Source organism: Trachurus japonicus, chromosome 17 (assembly GCF_045865225.1).
Source record: "Trachurus japonicus isolate A0001 chromosome 17, Traja_1.0".
In the NCBI taxonomy this organism is placed as follows: domain Eukaryota; kingdom Metazoa; phylum Chordata; class Actinopteri; order Carangiformes; family Carangidae; genus Trachurus; species Trachurus japonicus.
Window position 1 is genome coordinate 36,596,841 of NC_140923.1, and position 21,177 is coordinate 36,618,017.

Here is a 21,177-nt window from a genome sequence, read left to right on the forward strand (position 1 = left end):
ATCAACGTGCTTTGCCATGTGAACCTGACCCAGTTACACCCAAGGGAGTGTGAATGCACCGCCACGCACGCCGGGATACATGTGACACACACACACACACACATGCAATCACACATGGACACTGAGAACACTGCGATATTTCTATTAGCAGTAAATAAGACCAGCTGAACACAGCGAGGCGTGAGAAGTTATTCCAGCATCCTGCACATTTTCCTCAACAGTGACTATTCTCGCTTCCGTTTTGCATGTCTTGCTTCCTCCATGTTTGGCCCGATGACCTACATTTGTGGTGTGCCATCCGCGGGGTGCTGCTGGACACCCGTACTCTCCTTATCTTACTCCTCTTTCATCCGCCCATTTTCTTTTATCCTCCCATATTCCCTCAGATCCTCTATTCCCTTTCATTTCTCCTGCAACACCAGAGCAAACTGCTTTTTGTTCAATCCTCCAACTTCCTCAAATGATCTACTAACAGAAGAATGTACTCAAAAAATGATCCTATACTCATCATCCATACATCCAACTAAAAATCACTTGCACATTTTGTCTTTGGCTGTCCAGCCCTGGTTTGATTTCTCAACATGCTGATCTTATTCAGCAACCAGATTTTTTTTTGGTGGGGGGGGGCTCTGTTCAGCACATAAAAAACACAATGCATCGCTCTCTTTAGATCGTCCCTCTCTTTACCAAGATAAACAGTCTCCATTTGGGTAGCATGGGTGAGTTGGTAATTCAGAATTCAGCTCATCTGTAACCGCCTGGATGACTCATCGCAGCGTAAGCCACAGAAACAGAGACACCCAGTGTTGGGACTGTGGTATGACATGCTGGGCTTATGTAATACTTGGACTTTGCTCTTAAGTGTGCACAGCTCTTGAATTTCAGTTCATATCGTCGAAACATTACACACACACATACACAAGTCACAAGAATGGATTTAATGGGGTTAAAAAACCACAAGTGAATGCAGTGATTGATCTCTGTTAATCTACCCCAGACACACACACACACACACACACACACACACACACACACACACACACACACACACACACACACACACACACACACACACACACACACATATCAGCTCATTGGAAGAAGTTGCTATAATATGTAGCCAGAGCACATATGCAGTAACACTGACACACTTTCAGATGGCTGCGCTTGACTGCCCCTCCAAATGTGGAAATGCCCGATCACAGATTGACAACCCCCGCAAACCTTATGCAATACCAAAGCATTATGTAATTCAAAATCACAACAAGAAGCTGGACCGAATCATTGAAGCTTTGGCTGATTAGCGGCTCCATATGGTGCCAGTGATTCATCTAATTTGACTAGCATTTACAAAAGTGCAACTTGTCCTTTGTTTGGCTGATGCGTGTTTGCTCTCTGCTGATTTGGAGGGGGATGTGTCACTCCTGTCATTACTGGAGTCGGAGGCTGTGCCATGTTTTTTAGGATCCAGGAGGAAAAGGGGGAAAACAGGAGGCCTGTGCAGAAAGTCTGCATTGCGTCACAGCAGGGAGCAGAGGAAGAAGGGAGAGAAAGGAGACAGGAGGGGGGAGTAGGGGCACAGCAAGGGGAGAGAGAGGTGTGTCTTCACTGACCTAGTTAGAGCGATGGAAACCCCCCCCCCTCCCTCCCCTCCACCCATCCTCCCTCCTCATCTACCCACCACCCCGCCTCACTACTGACGTGTAAAGGGCACTTTCAAACAGTACCAGACAGACAGGAATGAATACAGGGAGGCAGGAAAAAAGAGAAAGCCAAGCAGTTAGAGAGAGAGAGGCAGAGGGGAGGTTGGGGGGGGGGTTGGTGCAGGCCAACAGACAGGCAGACGTGAGTCAAGAAATATGAGATCGACTGAGACCAGCAGACAAATATATCCACAATGATATTCCAGATCCGGGTAGATCTGGGAAATATCTCTGTGAAAACAGGATAAGCCTTAAGGGATTTAAAACAAATTAATGATAACAACAGACTGCATCCGAAATATTGAACCCCTTCATATCCTGCACAATATTAGATTTATACCTTATTTTCAGAGAATAATACCTTTGAAGCATAAAGTGGCTTTTAATAAAATCAGAGCATCTCCCCTCAAAAAATGCAATAACTGCTGGAATACAGGTTGTTATTACCAATAACCAGGATCTAATCTGCTGCCTTTTACGATGAAATCTTAATTGTGAAGGTCACTGCTGCAGAGTGAGTTGTGTTTTACATGTAAACAACCAATGATGCTTTAATTACAAGTCATTCACAAACCGCTGCATTCCCAGAACCGGGCGGCTACACACACAGAACCTACAGTCTACGTCTCCAGCAGGATGATTGTTTCCCCCTCTGGCTTCAAACAGTCCACATTACAGTTCAGAGGCCACAGACTAATGGAGAGAGCTGACTCGTTCGTCTTGAAAGGGCATGCCAAAAACACTTCTGAAACCAAACTGCAGCAACTAAAAATAGGTTTAACTACATCAAACAACAAGTTAAAGGGCAACTCCATACTCCAGACCTTTCTGCTCTGTCATCTGTTTTTGTGTTATGTATTCTCAACTGTTCCGTTTGGCCCGTCCAAAACATTTTCCAGCTCAGGTTTTCAGATTTCCATCCGCTTTCTCTCTCCTCCTCCTCTCCTTTCTTTTTCCTTTTTTCTTTTTTTTAAACACCCTCAGTAGATCGCTGTAAGTGTCTTTCCATCAATTCTTTCCTCTGTTGCTGGATGAACTCTCTCAGCAGTGCATGATTTGATACTGAAATTTTCATCTTCAGCGGAGACTGACTATACTCACCTCAGTGACCTCTTGACACCATTTTTCTTTTGTCATCAAGAGTCCAGATTAGTTATGGTCTGGTTTTGTTTGTACAGCACTTGGTGCTTTGCAGTTTTACATTTCTATTCCAGTTTGAACCATCACATACACAGAAAGGTTGAGATCTAAACCTGTATTGTGAGTGTCCTCTCTCACCAATACAATCCTCCTTTTTACTGTCAAACAAAGTTCTTCCTCTGTCTTCAACATTTAAGGCCAATGACACAGATACAGCCATTGTACGCAGTGTTGCCAGGAGCCAGAATCAGTAATAATTTTTAATTCACTCAGCAACTCAATTTTTCAGTTTTTTTCTTTTTTTAGCGACCATGACCTCATCTCCCCCTGGTTGAAGGCCTGCATGCTACGCTACAAACTAGTACGCCTTTGCTCATTGTTGTCAGCACTTTGGTACAGTGAGGAGCCAATGCTTTATAAAAGATTATGATGCAGGCAGTGATTCGTCTGTGCAGTCTTGTCAAAATATGGTCACGGTTTGAGCAATTCCAGTGTCTCATGAGCTCAGTTTTTCTGTGCTTTATTCTGACAGTAATGTCCTCTGCTCCCGATTTATGGAAATGTTGTCAATCACAAAAACTCATTAAATGAACGCGACACAAGCGAAATACTGCAGCGGAGCGATTCTGACATTGGCATTATCCTCTGTCAACATCCACAGTTTGTGTCACGAAGCATCCGGATGCTTAGTCACCCCAGTGAAAGCACACCCTCTGTCACAACAAGGGAACAAACAAGTGAATCAGACCCCAGAATACAAACAAGCACATAGTTACTGTGAGCAAAGACAAAGCGAAACACAACATTAAAGGGGGAATGCATGCACACGCACAAAGAAACATCAGTCACAGTCAGACACACACAAACACACAAACAGAAACGTGTGGCTCCGTTTCTAATTAAGTGCCCATTAAGCTGGATGTTGTTGTCCAGTGTCTGGCTTGTGTATGTGGTGGCAGCCAGACCAGCCTGTGTCCAAGACCCCCCTCCACACACACACACACACACACACACACACACACCGCCGTATGTCCCAATTGGATAGAATCACTTTGATGAGGACATGTTGACAAAATAACTCACAAATGTGGAGCAGGTTGGCTGCATGGAGGCAGAGACAGGCCTGCAGATGTGTCCTGATGACTTCATGATCTGTTTCAATTATCTGTGTCTTATTGGATCCAGAAACTTATTTACAAGGGGTCTTTCATAAACAGCGGTTTAATCCATGGGCCTGTGGCTGCTCCCCTGTGACTGTCAGTTGCTGACAAGCTCATGAGAAATTAGATCCCCCCCACTCCCTTTTGTTTTGCTCATTAGTTGATGTATGACAATGGAAAATATTGTGTGAGACAAACATTTTCTCAGTCGCCCCTGACACACTGACACACATTTTCCGAGCAAAAGCCCCTTACCTTCACGATGTTAGGTTTTCTGCAAAGATTTGTTGTCGCCTCTTTTCAGCCAACAGAACAAAACACTGACCCATTTCTCTTTACGAGTTGTCACAGTGTAGAGAGGCTGTGTTCACAATCTTTCATTTTGCACAAGGACAAGATTCATTTTCTAATTTCCTTTTCCAACCTGGTATTTCAAACGCAGCTCTTGACCTCGGATTTTAACCTCAGTCGAAGTGTGACCTTGTTTTTCCTCTTTTTCCTCTACAATACTCTTTTACTTCACTTTACACTTTTTGATACAAACATGTAAATACAAGAGGAGTGACCGAATCGACTAAAAGGAAGGGAAACAGGAAGCCACCGTATATCGTGTGAAAACAAAAATGTGACTTAATTTTTTTGCTGACCAAAGGGCTGCAAAGACGCTACTTCCCTGACAGCAGTTTGCTAAATAATAGCTAAATAAAACTTGCAAGAATGTGGATCATAGCTATTGCACCTGTTCCATGCTCACTTATTGGCAGGTTTTGTACCTCTTTCTGCTGTCAGCTTTTTCTCTGTCGGCTTCATCATTGCAACCAGTGTTATAATTTGAGACACTGAAACCTAGAAAACCACTGAAGAGAGGAAATGATGAAATGAGTCACACATAGTGTGGATTTTAAAGACAGTCTGTACTGCTGCCATTCCAGTAAGTACTGTATTGTGCACCTGAGTTCAGCTCGCTTGGTAAGTTTGAGTTTTTATGGGTTCATTTTGTTTCAGCAACATCAATGCTTCCTTTTCAAACTGCACACACGCACAGACATACACATACACACACAGGTATGTCGTTTAGAGCTGAGACTGCTGCATGGTTACTTTCTGTTTGTTTCTGATCTGATTTTTTTTCTTACATTATTTGTCACCTGGCTACATAAAATAACCCTTGGAGAACATTAGGACAGAGTTTGAGATGCTTGTGATGGGTTTGAAATATGAGTTTAAACGGGTCTTCATCTGATTTTCTGGTCAGACACAAAAGGAACTGACAGACAATAAGCAGAGTCATCAAGTTCTGTCAGGAAATCATTTTAGTTCGAGGAAGTTTTTTTTCGTAATTGTACTTTTTGCAACGGGTCTACACATGCTCTGTTACTGTAAGATGTTATAATGTGGTTTTGGAGCCATACGTTTACATAACCAGATGAAAAGATAAAATATATATATATATTTTTTCAAATCTGTCTTAACACTTACATGCAGATATTTTTAGTGTCTGGTTTTTGTATAACCATCGGTCATTTCCATATTAGGTATTAAGCGTAAGAGATTGCACACACACTCATCCATCTTATTTGTTAAAATAAAGTGGATATCTTCTGTTGTTTGTTGCGTTTCCTCCACTGGCTGCATTTCCTGGCTGTGGTGGATGGTTTACGGGTGTAACTCGCACAACACAACTGCCAGTAGTCAGGTGACATTGTGGGTAGTCATCCTCTGCTTCACCTTTGATATAACTCTGTTTAAATGTAAATGTAAATCTGTGCATACTCTATATTATATGGGATGCTTATACTGAGTCGGATCTCAGTAATTTTGTCTTTGTTTAAACTGACATACTCATGACTTTTCACTCATGGCTCCTTCTTACAGATAAATATGTGCACCAGCATCCCCAACATCACCAACTCCAGTTGCAGGGTGGAGATCCTTCAAGGTGTGGCTTACTGCCCTGTGTTTCTCATCGGCCTCCTGGTCAACGCTGCAGCCCTGCGTGCCTTCATTGCAAAACGAAACTCCTGGACAGACACCCACATCTACATGTTCAACCTGGCCATAGCTGATTCTGCCCTCGTCCTCTTCCTTCCCTTTAGGATCTATGACGCCTTCTTCTGCCTGCCTAAGACTGGATTTTGTACTCTCCTCATGATTATACATTACGTCAACATGTATGCCAGCATCATGACCACGACTGCCATCAGTGTCCAGCGCTACCTGGTTATAAGGTTCCCTCTGCAGGCCAGAACCTGGAGAAAGAAGAAGGAGGCAGCTTTTGCTGTGTGTTTGGTCTTTTGGGGATTACTTGTGTTAGCAGCTATTGCATTTCAAGGTGAGAACCAGCTCGACAAACTCTGGACATGCTATGACAGATGTAAAGACGAGCCGCTCAGACCAGCGGTTGTTGTGAGTCTGCTCGTCCCGGGCTTCCTTATTCCACTACTGATCATTGTGTTTTGTTCGGGTCGGATCCTCTTTGTTCTGTCGAAGATGGACAGCACATCAGGGGAAAAGAAAAGCGTAGTTGGTATAGTAACAGCAAACATACTTGTGTTTATCGTCTGCTACACACCAATCCATGCTGCCTTTCTGATCAACCTTAAAAAACCACCTCCAAACTGGTACGAGGTTCATTCAACTGAGCATCTGATTTTACTAGTGGCTGAATGGATCGCTGCCACAAACTGCTGCTTTGATTCAGTCAGCTATTATTTCTTACTGAAAGAATTTTATTCATGAGTGAGGGGGAGTACACAGCAACTGTGAATCATTTTACTTGAAACTAATGCTATTAATTTAAAGGGAAACTCCAGTGGTTTTACAAAAAAATCAAACCTAGGGATGTCATCAGATGCTTTTGAGTCAGTAGGAGTTGTAGGATCCAGCGTGTTTGGAGACTGACACAGTCTAGGGATTCAAATTCTGGATATTTTGACCTCTCCAGTTTATATATTTTTCTATCATTAATTATTTCATTATAGAGCCATGCATTTATGGAAATGCACCACAACAATGTTGGAGTACCCCTTTGAAAAAAAAAGCATGCTAAAAGATTCTGACTGGTTATTGATTCTGACATTTCTGACCAATACTTTATGATTTAGTGGGTGATACTGTATAATGTTAATGTTAAAACAAACTGAAAACAACTGGTTTCTTGTGACTCATCGCTTTCCAGTTGCTCTAAGTATTTTAAATAGTGTCAGTGTTCAATTAATGTAGAGATGTACATTTGGCTTGGTCTGAATTACCAAGTTGCCTTCTGAGCTCGTCAGCTGCTTTAGGGATATCTCTGAGTGCATGTGTACGTGTGAGAGGTGTGTGTGTTTGAGCTATAAATACTTGTTATCTAACTCACTCAACCTTTTACTGACCTCATTGCTCTCTGTGTGGTGTTCAAAGTGTTACAACAAATCATATACAGCAACACAGTGTATTCTCATGTCCTAACCTCCAAAACAAGACAACAGCCAGACGATGTCCAGTCAATGCACAGGCACCCAGGGGAGTTCATGCTTTTAATTCCCTCACACAGACCACATGAATGAAGGCCAGTGTCCAGCTCCCTCTTGTGGTGAGAGAAGTAAACGCTTGAAGGATTTTCCACTGCCTCTCTGCACTGCAGCTGCCTGTTGTGATGCTTCAACCTGCCAATCTGATGAAAAATGTCAAACATTTAACGCAAAATAAACTGCAGTAATGATATACACATTACGCCAGACTGCACTGAAGCAGCCGAGTTTCATTTGTAAATGTGTGCACGTGCATAATGATATGCATTTATTTCAATGAGTGCATTCAGAACCACACACGACAACATTAGCTGTCAATTGTATAATGCCATTTAATAGCAGTACTCCAAAGATTGATGATTATTATAACAGCAGTATCTTAGCAACTGCAAAAACTCAGCAGGCATCAGTCAAATGAGACGGCTCACTTCTGGCTGAGATCAGACCTGCGACTCTATTCTAATAACAGGAAGGAAACAGCTGAACTCAGCAGTCAGCCAAAGTCACGTAAATACTGTACATACATCTTATTCACAGCATCGTCACCGCAAAAGGAAAAAAAGAAAAGAAAAAAAACCCCCTCACACTTAAACACAGTCACTGCCCTAGAAGAGCTGACTGAACGACACCCCCCCACCCCCACCCCCCTCCCCTTTCCCAAAAAAACCCAAACTGATACACTATACCATCGGCATGATTATTTACAGTATTCACAAATGATACAGGACAGCTCCTTTTCAGTATGCAAAAATGTGCTTTTCCTTATTAATGCACAGTAGAATGATAATCAACAAAAGAAAGGAGGGAAACAAAAGAATGAGTAGCCTACATTCATTCAATCAGGATGCTGACAAGTATTTTCAAGATCCTCCAGCATGGCAGTTGTTTGAGAGACAGTCACTAGACTACAGACAAAGACAAAAATGAGAAACACAGTGTTCCCTCGCAGCATTTCAGTCCATTTGAAGGTTTGCTTATGAACTACGCACAAGTCATTATTATTACATATCAGCTATTCTGGAATAAACATAGTTCATGTCATTGTTTAAACGAATATATTACATTATAATCAGAAAGGGCATGACAAAATGTCTGTATTTATTCTTACATATTTACAGTATATAAGATTGGCACGATGCGCCAAAGTAGCTGATAAACAGACCCTCAATCCCTGTTGGTGGCATCCAGCATCAGCAGCACCTGACAGAAGGAGCTGAGGAAATGATCTCAACAGTACAAGCTGACATCCAGATGATGAAAAAAACCCCAAAACAACAACAATAAAACATTCAGCATGTAGGTCAAAGGCATACATATCACAAGTATACTGCTATAATTGAGTTATTCACACCACAGTACAGGAAACAGGTGCACTGCTGACTGAAATGGTTTTCTTCATGGCACTTTAAAACAAGTCTCACTCGTTTTTTTTTTCTTTTTTTGCTTCAGTGATCAGGCATCGGTAAATCATTCATTAGTTGGGTTTGGCATAGAGATGTAAAAAAAAAAGAAAAAGAAAAAGAAAAAAAGACAGTGTCTACGATTTCAATCTTGGAGCAGGTTGATATGAAACTTACATGAAAAACAGATTTTTTAATACATTTCATAGTTATAAGGACATGGCAAATGTTTTATTTTATTTGCAAGCTAATGCCTGATATCTTTTTTTGTTTTTTGAGTTACCTTTTTGTCTTACATTATAATTTTACTTAAGTGAATGTTTACTATGTACAGATGGACCATATATTGCTGCTCACTACAAGATCAGCACAAACCAGTGTTCACTCTGGCTGAAACTGAGAGTGAAAGTTGCGTCACGTGGTCAGCTGTAACTAACCTTATTCTCCTTAATTAATAGTTGTCGTTGTGGTCTCATCTCACGTCATTATGTTGCCTTTTGTTTCTACTTTTGTCTTCTTTATTTATCTTGTCTCTTTTTATGACTTTCACATTGTTGATCTAAAGGCCCAACACTTCACAGAACTGGACACCTCGATGGGCTGAATATATTGTCCCATTTACCTGTTGGGGACGTTTCCATTACCAGAGTTCAGCCAGAGGTTTTCATCATCACCACTGTAACTGTCACTTTATTCTGTATCACGTCGGTAGGACCTTGACCCACTGTGGGCCTAAGGGAAAATATTGCCCAATAAAACCGGACTGTGTTCTACAATGCAGCATTAATGGCTGTGTGTGTATATATATGTCTGAAAAAACCTTACAGTGACAGCGAAGGACAAGGCGTTCATATATTGCACTGCATTTACTTAAAATTCCCTTAAACGCCTCCCTCTGTCTTCCTCCCTCTTTCTGTGTATCTGTCTGGCTCTGATTCTTCTGTCAGTCCAGTGTCATTGCTCCCGTCGTCCTCGTGGAATTATTAGTCCTTTAAGAGTACACGGAGAGGAAGGAGCCAAACAAATGGAGCGATGGACGGCTGAGATGCCGTCATTACAGAGAACATGCTGTTGGCAGAAATACTGCTGACATTTCGGTCCTGCACTCTGCTCTCCACAGACGTGAGTTATTGTCCCATATCCCTATGAGACAGGATAGAGGCATTTGGCACATGCGTCTTCCCTCTCGTATACACTGAATACTAAACACCCACCTGTACAAATACATGTATCCGTCTGCAGTAAGAGTAAGAGAGAAAAGGATGTTGCCTCATCATCCGTTAGATTTGTGTTTACAGTCAGAATGACTTGAGTTTTTGTCTGATGAGTCGCCTCAGGTACTCGGGAAGGTTTCCATTTACAATGATCAAAATGTACAATTTCATTTCAAGTAACTGGCTGGCTGTCAGACCAACAGGTACTATAGTGGGGGAACAGATGGGTGGCGGTTAATGTAATCCAGGAAGGGGGAAACGCATCCCTCTCCTGTAGCGGTGCTTGACTGGCTTTGCAGCCTCAGTTAATCTGCACAGAGAAGGCAGCTCCTTAAGTGCCATGTCCATCTTTGACCACATCCTCTCTGCCCCCCATTCTGCTTCTATCGTTCCTCTCCATCCTCTCCCCTCACTCTGCCTACTGCTGCTGCTGCCGAGTAGCAGGATCGAGAGAGAGAGAGAGAGAGAGAGAGGCAACTCTGCAATGCAGACACAGCAACAACCTCAGTCCATCTGACCAATTAGTGTGAGCCAGGATATGAGTGGCAGACCCAGCAGCCAGTCATAAGAGGAGACTCATCGTGGGGTGAAATGGTGGGGTGGGGGTTGCCTGAGAGACTGACAAGAGGAGATCAGAGGGGCTGAATGACAGAAGAATTGAAGATAGAGGAGAAAAGAGAGAGAGGAATGGACAGAATGAGGAGGAAAGGAAGATCTGTGTAAATAAAACAGAGAGCCCCCCCCCCCACCCCACCCCACCCCTACATGGAAACACTCCCGTCCCCTTCACCTCCTGAACAGTCACTGGCCGGTCTGAGTCCTATCACTGCAGTTCTTCTTACTCATCAGTTGGCTGAGATCCACCAGCTCGCCCAGCTCCCCCCGCTCCAGCGCCCCCCGCAGCAGAGCCCTGGTCAGGCCGGCTGAGGGGGTCTGCTGCTGGGACACGTACGCCTGGCTGCTGGGGGCCGGCATGGAGGGGGGGGGCATGGGGACCGGGACCATGCCGTGGCTGCTGAGGATGTATCCCTCCGGGGCCGGCCAACGCAGCGGCAGCGGTTCGCCGTACTCCATGGGGGCGCTGGGCGCTGAGACCACCCTCCGACGCTCTGGCGAGTCCTGGGGGGTCATGGGGTACACGTACTCTCCTGCAGACTTCCTGAAGGGGGCTTTGGGCGTCCCTTTGCCTCCCTTCTCTTGTTTGCTCAGGCAGACGTAGTGTTGGCGTGGCGCGTCGCTCCCTCGGCCCTCGCCACCGTGTCTCCCGCCCCCTCCTTGCTGGAACAGTCTGGTGGTCAGGTAAACGGAGGGGGGTATGCGGCAGGGTGACCCCAGACCCACAGAGCCTCCCCCCAGGTACGTCTGGCTGGTGTCCCACCCTCCGGAGTTGGAGTCGGACAGTCGCAGGCCTCGGCGTTTCTGCTGGGGCGTGTGCTCCGGCGTGGGGAGGAACCCGGGGTCGAGCTCGCCCGACTTCACCCAGCCGTTGGGCATGACAAACAGGGTTTCCCCACCTTGAGAGCAGGGGCGCTCCCCACCTCCCTGGCGGGTTACGCTGAGCACCGAGCCTCCCATCCCGCCGCCGTTACTCAGCAGGCCTCTTTCGCGACGTTGGATCGAGGACTGGGAGGTGTTCCCGTGACGACGATTGGCAGGCTTGTGGGCCATGATCCAGCACACGGCGAGGCCAGAGAGCGCCGCCCCGATGGTGAACGCAGAGACTGCAGACGCCACAAGCAAGTTGAGGGAAACGAGGCTCTCTGGTTCAATCAGTAAACTTTGCTGCAGAATCCCTGAAGATGAAGAGACACAATTACGGAGATGACATTTAGTGGTGCAGAGCAACGGACATCTTCTCTCGACGTGTGTCTGCAGGGTGCAGTGTAAAATTATTATTATTATTACATATAGGGCTATTCTGCTGCTTCCAGTTAGTGCCGTTCCCCTTGCGAGGTATTAGATATTATAATAAATCAATAACTACAATAACAGCCATTACTGGTGATCATAATGTTCAGCATTGTATGATTATGTCCTGTGGTGATTGTGTTTAAAAAGCATCTCTCCAGTCTGGCCTTGAGGCTCCACAGGCTCCAGGTTCAGAGAGGCCTGCACTTGTCATCAGCGCCGCTCAGACCACAGCAGCTGACTCTCCTCTCCTCACAGTTTCCATCCTGCAGCCTGGTCAGAGAGTCTCTCCTCACAGCATACCATTACCTCAGTGTTTCCACCCTGCTCTAATCACTCCCATCTGCAGACACAGCAGCACATGCCTTCTCTGGCTCGGCCTCTCCTGCGCTTTCCCTGCACGGATTAGAGTCTGTCAAGTCTGCAGCCTGGCATCCCCGATTTCTACTGTTATCGGTTTCTAAGAGTGGGATGAAAACTAGGAGCCCATATATCAGTTTGAAACAAATGTGTGCGATGAAGGCTTGGAATGTGCTACATTCTCCTTTTCTAAGGGCTTTTTGGAAATTCAGCTCCAGCTAAATGGATTTTTATGACTTTGAAACTGGGCTCAAACAGATGGAACAGCTCAGAAAGAATCTGCTGGAAAAGGGACTTCTTTTTGGTTTCCACTGACTTTGTGAATTTCAGAGCGAGGTTCAAAGAGGCCCTCTGTGGCACTGCTGCAGTGACATCTGATCTTCTTGACAGAAGTGACATCAGTATTTTTCTGCTAAGATATTTCCAGCTTGGTCACTGCCACCCTTGGCCCATTCCCCCTCTCAGATGTTCAGCTTTGAAATAACAGAGCCTTGCACGCAGGAGGATGTTGCACTTCCCATCCTGCAGTTTCAGTAGTTACACCTCTTTCACATCCTCCCTAATTAAACTGTCTCACACTGGGAGTGTTTTGACCTGAAGGAAGTGAGGCTGAAACCGAAATCCCAGTCCTACTCCCACTTGATTTGGCTCTGACAAAGACACAACAACAGACACAACACTGCACTCTGAAAACATCGAGGCTAAATTGATGTTAATGGGAGGGGGGTTATCACGTTCCACTTCAGATAATTAGTGTGCAACAGGAATTGTCACAAATATTCTCTCACTTGGTAGTAGGAGGCTTTTTGTTTTTTTCCTGAACAAAGTGCTTGGTGACAAGGAGCCAGGTGTAATGAGATACTGAGCCACTAGGTGGAGTCTCCCCTCACTCAACTGTACACAACCAGAAGCATCCATGTCATAGTGCTGCAACCTACCGTCACAGTCTCCTAGATGGGAGGTGGTGTTTCCATATTCCACGTCTTGTTGAAAAGGCAGCCTGCGGTCAGAAGGAGATCACCGGTTAACACACCGGAGACTTTGCTATTTGTTTTTAAATACAACTCAACAACGACACGTATCATCACAGAGCTCCTAACTTGGTATATGCACATAAAATTACTCAGTCATGTAAGAGTGGATTTCTTTAAGAACATGCTCTTTGTTTCTTTGGATACATACATGAATGGGCGTATTTGCTGGTAGTAATCGATTAAATTGATATGACACATATTGATGTGTTATCCAGTGTAATGGGATACACTATTGATCCCATGATTGATTTTTTCTTTTTGCCTGATTGCTGGTCAAAGGTTGGGGTCAACTGTACAGGTGGCGATGGGAGCTGGAAGTACGAGTTGAAATGCTAAACGCTCGGTATTCATGTTTGCATTTGATACGGATCACTGGCTGACAAAGCTCAGAAAAAAAACCCCCATTAACAATCAAATATTTTTTCTGCAGACCAATAAGACCAACATTTTCTGGCATCACTTGAACTCCCTAATTGAAATTATCATAAATATAGCACTGTGGCAGAGGAAAGTGCTGCAGATAGACCGCTACTGCATATATTAGCGGTGAGGACCATTAATAAGTAGAAATATAATCTTTTTAACTTTTATTATTTAATGGTTAGACACACTGAAAAAGAAGTGGATTAAATGTATTGCTCACTAAAGGGTATGCAGAGAGTATCAAACCAATCTTATGTGTCCAGCTTCACTTATTGGGTCACAAGTCCACTGGCTTTCTTAATTGGGGGGTCTTTAAGGAATGGAGAAAAGTCATAAAATTTAAAATGTGTGCTCACGACACTTGATGAAGTGAAGTAGTAATTTCACATTAGCTTAATTGCCAAACATTTCCATGTAGCTACAACATAAAGGATTGCTTAACTCCTTACAGTAGGTCTGCAGAGGTAGAGAACTCTCCATAGGGATTTGTGAGTGAGCGTGTGTGTAGATGTGTTGTTCTCACCTTGTGCCTGGTCTAAGGAAGGAGCAGGTGCTGCCTCTGGTCCAGCCACAGTAAGGATCCCTGGAGGCTAGACAGCTCCTGCACAAACACACACACAGAAACAAAACGTTAAGAAATGCTGAATACTACTGTTACTTGGGAGGTTTGCTACCTTATTATGAACTTGCTAACAAAGTACAGTGCAGCATGAAGTCTGAAATACTGTTCTCATGAGATGGATTATTCATATACTCTGTAATATGTAGCGAATCTGTGAACTGATAAATCTTCATCTGGTTGCTGCTTGTTCACAGTTTCCCTGTATCCTGCAGTGTGATATATAGCAGCTCATAATCAGGTTCACAGTGTTGTTTTCTACTTAGAACATCTTACCCATGTGTGCATTAATAAACAAACGCCTTCTTGGTATTCATAATGAATCACAATCTTGAAGAATATCGTGTCAAGTTAGATAATATTTTAGGGGAATACAAATCTCCCAAATTAAATATTAAATCAAGCAAGCTAGCTGTGATTTGACAAACACACATGCCATCCATCTCCAGCTGACTGAAACAAAAAACAGATCTGCACATTTAATTGGGGAGGCTGTAGTGACAGAGTGAGGGAGCTGACAACAGTCTATGGCTGACACACAATAAAATGTGTCCAGTAAACACTGAATGGCTAATGTCCACTGCAAGTTTGAACTGACTTCATTATCAGCAGAAGACACCATTGAGAGAATGGACAACACTCTGAAACACGAAAAGCGTCACTCACTTCATGCAGCGGGAGTGCAGGTGGCAGCGAGAGGTGGGCACTCGGACCAGACAGGAGGAGAAGGCCAGCAGGAGAGTGTGACTGGTCCGGTCCAGCGACAGAGACAAGAGCTGACGGGCCTGAGGAGAGTCCTCGCCACACCTGGAGACAGAGAGACAGAGTGGTGTGACGCCTGAAGACAGAGGGTAAAGAGGCAGCGGAGGGAGGTCAGTGTACTCTTCTTGGCCTCAAATAAATCTGTGACAAGGTCAAAGGCCTCATCTGTTGGTGCTCCCAGACAGACAGCCCTGTGCCCTAACCCTCACACAGCAGTCACAACATCAGCAGACTGGAGCTTCACCCAGTCCTTCACAGAGCGAGACGCTGAACACTCTGAGTTATCTGCCAGTGGATGAAGCCACCACCTCTGTTTGTCTGCTGGCATGTTCTGAATGTTAAAGGAGAATTCCGGTCATTTTTGACCCCTAAATCGTTGTCCTGATGGTCACCCAGTGTTGCGGGGAGCAAAAAACGCGACTAAAATTGATGCAGGCAACACCATGGCGGGACGGTGCTAGGGATAGCCACAACGTTAAACTATGGGGGCAATTTTTTCAACAACAACAAACACGCAAAAAACAATCAAATATCTATGGTACATGACTCTAATCCTTATGACACACCACTGAACTCATATATTGTACAGTATAAACAGTATAAACTTTGTAAAATAAACGGTCGAGCAGTGCAGTGGTAATGTCTAAAATATCTCTGACCGTTTATTTTTGTAAAGAAATCATCACAACAAGGAAAAAGTGTTTGTTTCTGTGGCGGGGAGAAGGCGCTCTGCGATCGCTTAGTAATGTCTTTCCAGGATGTTTCAGAGTTAGGCTATCTGAGGTGAGTGATTACATGCAAAACCACAAAGTTTATACTGTTTATACTGTACAGTTTATGAGTTCAGTGGTGTGTCATAAGGATTCCAGTCATAGATATTTGATTGTTTTTTGAGTGTTTGTTGTGGTTGAAAAAATTGCCCCGATAGTTTAGCGTTGTGGCTATCCCTAGCGCTGTCTCGCCATGGTGTAACTCCGGTTTGCCTGCATCAATTTTAGTCGCGTTTTTTGCTCCCCCCAACACTGGGTGACCATCAGGACAACGATTTAGGGGTCAAAAATGACCGGAATTCTCCTTTAATACAATTCTCACTGACAAGACAATAATCAAAATCAATCAGCAAATTAACTGATTATTGATTTTTTTAGATGCAACCTCAAAGGGGAACTCTGTAAGTCTGGTCGCTTTTCTGCTGTTTTGCTAACCCTCCTCCCGGCCATGTGCATTTGTTTACAACGAAGCTGGTGAGAAATCAATCAATAGAGCGGTAGATAACATTATATATCATATACGATGTTAGGACGTGTATATTTGTGTACTCTTATCTGTCATAAACAAGAGATTAGGGGTTATGTGGAGCGTCTGTGTCCCGGTACACAGAGATGAGAGCTGGGACACCAGGGCGGCGGCAAAGAGACGCTACGTGGAAGGCAGAGAGCCTCCATTCTCCCTGTAACAAGTTACATGTCATTTATTAAACCATCACAATTACTCCAAATCTTTTTAATTAACGTAAAAATTAAGCATAGTTAAGCTAAAAATCCTGCATAGTTCCTCTTTAAACTTCTTATATGTGAATATACCTGTTGGAGATATGGTCAAAAAGTAAGTGAAGAGACTTTAACTGTAAGCTGCGAAGTAAAAATCAATTATTCAAACCCTCGTAATCATGAAAGTGCCTCTGAAGACAGTTCTAGGGTGAAAAGCTCTGCAGTTATCAACTTGAAGCTGGCAACATGAGACCCGATATACCTGAAGCAATATACCAAAAATGTATAATTCATCATTTTGAAGATCAAGGACAAGGATCTCTTGGCTCCTACTTACTTCTCTGGGTTAAATCCCTCCACCTCCTCCAGAAACACACTGCTGTGGGAGGCAGAGTCTCCACTGGGAACCATCAGGAACTTCAGGATGGTTCCTCTAGTTGAGCCCAGGAACAAGACTGTGCGGTTCCTGTGGGGACCAGCTTCTGTGTCCACCACCATGGCGGTCAGCTGGTACCTGGATGCATGGATCGATAGAGTAGGTCAGCAAAGTACATTTCCCGTCCTACATGTAGGTTATGATTCATATTTATACTTCCTATCTTCATGCCACAAAAAAATCAATGCATGAGTGCTATCAAGTGACTGAGTCATTCTGCGTACCGTCCCATTGTCTTCACCACCCAAGGTCTATGTCCCAGGAGGGGAACGGTCTCGTCCATCAGAGGGTGGGTTTTCACAAAGTTCAGCACCTCGTCTGGCAGTGTGGTAGAGGAGCTAAATCTGGATCCCTGCACTGAACATCCCCCTGGTCTGCAGACAGAAAGACACAAAAAGAAAAACTAGAGAGCCGAAGACAATATATAGGGAAGAGAGAGATAGAAGTCCATAGAGAGCAAGAAGAAAAGAGCCAGAGGAGTTCTTTTTTTTGGCTGCTGGAGGCTGTATTAGAATATTTGCTGAATAGTAGTGAAGTTGCAGTGTGATTGGCAGTCGGAGCTTATAGCAGGCGAGTAAGTAGACTATATGTGAGACAGATGCTCAGGACAGCAGCACTGCAGTATTCTGCTGAAGTTCTGCACTTTGCATTGCAATACCTTGGTTTAGGCACCGCTTCGTCTGACACTGGAGTCCAAATAGACTCTGGGGATTTCTGCTCTTTAAACCGTCCCTCAAAGACATGAGCGAGCTGCTGCATATCAAACACACACACCGCAGAACCAGGGATGCTACCGGAGACAAAGGAGAGAAGACGAGAAGCGATTAGACATCAATTATGTCTGTGCTTGCTGGTGTGGATGTTTTGTGAGACTGTGTACCTGTTCGGCGGCGTGGAGAAGAGACCGAGAATGACATCCCGTCCCTGCATGTGGATAATGCCACTTGTGGCGTGTAAGAGGTTGAAGTAGAAGTGCGAGTCTCCCGGGACGGAGCAATTGAGCCGTGCCTTTAGAAATGTGGTCCACTGCTTCTCAAGGACACGCTGAGAGCCGCCCAGGTCTGCTTTGCACACACGAGCCACACGGGACACCATCACCTAAAATAAAACAAACAAGGTTTAGTAAATTGGAGGAGTAATAGCGAAAAAAGAGGAAAAAAACAAGGAGAAAGGCAAAGAACCTTCTCTAGATGATGAAACTCCATGGCCATCTCTCTGAAGAAGAAATAAATGTGAGGCCCCCACTCCATGGCGCTCACAAAATAAGGCTCTGCAAAACAACATTAGAAAAAAAACAACACTTAGACAACACACACACTCTCACTACAGCGGCATAGTGATGCAGTGCCCGAGGCCAAACGTAACACTTCACACTCCGTGACATGGCGCTGCAATAACGCTCACATCAACATGGGCTGCTGCTGTCCAACCAGCCTTGCTCATTAAATATTCATGTCCTGTTTAATTTATCATCATGGACAAGAGGATACACATTATTTATCACTTATTCATCCAGCTCTGTTCCAGCATTGACCTGCCCCGGCTTGTTTTCTCCTCCATGGAAAACAGGCTCCACTGTTCAATCAAGGGCTCGTTCAAACCCTGAATCTGTAGAGTCCGACTAACCTCAATACATCACTCTGTCTGAGTGTGCTCCACTTAATGTAAGTCTCAGTAATGTAGGCCTAATCCTGTCTGGTTATACTGAATGTAGCTTATTCAAAAAATCATCTTATTCTCCTGCGAGCCACTTGTGAAAAGAGCCACAGCGGTTCAATTTTCCTTTAGTTAACTACTGAAGATAATGCTGATAGCTTCTGTTATTTGCTTCCTGATTGTCTATTGAAGGTATCCGCCTCTCCAGGGTCATTTTTAATGTGTCTGCATCTAAAAGTACCTCTGAACCATTTGGAATCGTGTTTGACCGTGCGGAGGGCGGGGCTGTCGCCGAGGCTTCGATAGATCACCGCATCGATGGCTAGGAAGTCTGTCACAGTGCCGGTAAAGAGACTTCCGTCTAAGAGCAAGAGAGATGCACAGAGAGAGAGGAAGAGAGAGAGAGAGAGAGGGCAAAGGAGGAGATTAAGAAGAAAAAAAATACAGATGACGAGACAGCACAAGGTCAGGAAGATTAAAACCAAACAAGCAATGCAGCGAGAGGTCTGATGATAAATCATTCGTAAAAGGTAAACACAAGTGCACAGACGTTTCAATGTCTGGAGCAGGAAAACTGAGTCTGATGTCTGCTGCAAAGCCTGTGCTTCAGGTTTAGTTGTGCAAATAACACAGAGACAGTACCTGCAAATAAAGCCACATTTGCATGTCGTGGATCATACGGGCACCGTGCCATCCCGCTGACAGGCTCTCCCACCATCTCTAGAGTGTCTTTCTGCAACAGGACGGAAAAAAATGATATAGAAAAACAAACTGGCACATACACAGAGAATGAACAGCTGACAGATAGATGGACACTAACAGTGTAGTTGGCACACAGCGGGTTGAAGGCGTTTGTTCCACACACAAACAGGCCACCATGCTGGCTGAGCAGAACCTTGATGAAATTACGACACTCTCCCTGTAGAAAGGAAAGAGAAAAAAAAAGAAAACACAGAAAGAAACTATTAAAGAAGAGGAGAAGGGGGCAAAGTGTTTTGAACCAAAGCTAAGCTAAAAACTACCAGTCGGAGCGAGAAGATTGCCAGTGTGAAGTATGAAGAATGCAGCTTAAAACAATCCTTAGAGGCAATAACAGCATCAACCACACTCCATCTGGAGGAACAATAGGACGGGACTTCATAGCAGTCCTCAAAGTGGTGGCTGCTGATTGAACACAAGTTTAAAGCTGCTGCCAGTGAATCTGAAACTCAATGACATTGGTATTCCTTTAGTTCTCCTGTGATAGCATTTTACAACACTATTAGATGAAGTTAAAACCAATAAAACGCACCTGTGTAGGTAGATTTCTTCTCCATTTAGAGCTTCATTCAGAGCTAAATTCGGTTGCTATTAGCGGTGCTTATCGCTACTTTAGTCGTTTCTGTAGTAAATTAGTTTTGTGCATCCTTTTATTGTTTGTGACAATCACCTGTAGCACTATTAGTGTTGATTCAGTGGCTGAATCTTTAGTTAAAATGTGACTGAAAAAGCAGGACTGGTCTAATAACTGCAGTGTCGAATGATTCACAGTGTCCTTCACACAGGCTTTATGATTTGATCTCTTCGTCTGAGTTAGAGCTAATACTCTTCACCTTTCTGTCTTTTATCTTCCCACTCTCTCATGCCATCATGTCCACCTTTTGGCTGGTCCTCCCCTGCTCTTTGTTCCTTTTTTATCACAGCTTTAAATCCTTTTCTTTTTCCACAATCTTTTCTTCTTTCCTCCGGTGTTTTTTTTTTCTTTTTCCGCAACACATCATTCCCTTTTGTTGTCTCTCTGATTCTTTCTTACTACCTGGTGGCTGTCTTATCCTTCTTATGTGTTTCTTCCTCACACATTCCCTACCTTTACCTCATTTCCTCAACTGATTTCAATTACTGTTTCCTCCCTGAGGCTGTGTCACTCTCTCTGCTCAGTTTGCTCTATAATGTTTCCTGTTGCCTCTTTTTCTTTTGCCATCCTTTTTTCTGCCCAAATTGGATTTTGCAGGTGGCGCTGCTACATTTGGACGACCAGGCTTATATTTTAGGTTGCACCCTGACAGCTGGGCTACCATCCCATCAGATCTTCCTCTGAAATTGCAGATGTGACCACAGTCCCTTCATACCTCACAACACTATCAACCATCTTTTAACAGACAGACATCTTCGTCATCTTGCTCAGAGGATATGAATGAGAAAAAAAGCTGGCACATCGCAATCGCAGGTGTGCGACAAAATGGCTTTCAAGCTTCATGCACAGGTTTTCGGCCTGGGCTACGTTTCACTGAGTTAGCATGATTAAGTGACGAGCCGATTCTGTATCAACAAGATCAAATTTGTGTAAATACCGCAGGTGCACCCAGAGGAAATAAGGTTTC

General features: G+C 44.1%; 2 protein-coding genes across 2 annotated transcripts in view; one reads left to right on the forward strand and one right to left on the reverse strand.

The window, feature by feature from the left end:
• The first annotated feature begins 5,870 nt into the window (after positions 1–5,870).
• LOC146971314 (G protein-coupled receptor 35) lies at positions 5,871–6,751 on the forward strand. The gene has a single exon (XM_085805749.1). The coding sequence runs from the start codon at positions 5,885–5,887 to the stop codon at positions 6,740–6,742; it is 858 nt and encodes a 285-aa protein (XP_085661875.1). The 5' UTR covers positions 5,871–5,884; the 3' UTR covers positions 6,743–6,751.
• Positions 6,752–7,822: 1,071 nt separating this feature from the next.
• The window catches only part of LOC146971315 (semaphorin-6B-like), a 36,628-nt gene continuing 23,273 nt past the window's right edge, over positions 7,823–21,177 (reverse strand). The window contains exons 7-18 of the mRNA XM_085805747.1: positions 19,638–19,736; positions 19,460–19,550; positions 19,059–19,178; positions 18,343–18,431; positions 18,042–18,259; positions 17,820–17,951; positions 17,386–17,535; positions 17,063–17,239; positions 15,140–15,280; positions 14,378–14,455; positions 13,336–13,397; positions 7,823–11,922 (exon numbers count right to left, since the gene is read on the reverse strand). Of these exons, the coding sequence (XP_085661873.1) occupies positions 10,931–11,922; positions 13,336–13,397; positions 14,378–14,455; positions 15,140–15,280; positions 17,063–17,239; positions 17,386–17,535; positions 17,820–17,951; positions 18,042–18,259; positions 18,343–18,431; positions 19,059–19,178; positions 19,460–19,550; positions 19,638–19,736 (2,349 nt within the window). The 3' untranslated portion in view covers positions 7,823–10,930. The remainder of the gene's footprint in view (positions 11,923–13,335; positions 13,398–14,377; positions 14,456–15,139; positions 15,281–17,062; positions 17,240–17,385; positions 17,536–17,819; positions 17,952–18,041; positions 18,260–18,342; positions 18,432–19,058; positions 19,179–19,459; positions 19,551–19,637; positions 19,737–21,177) is intronic.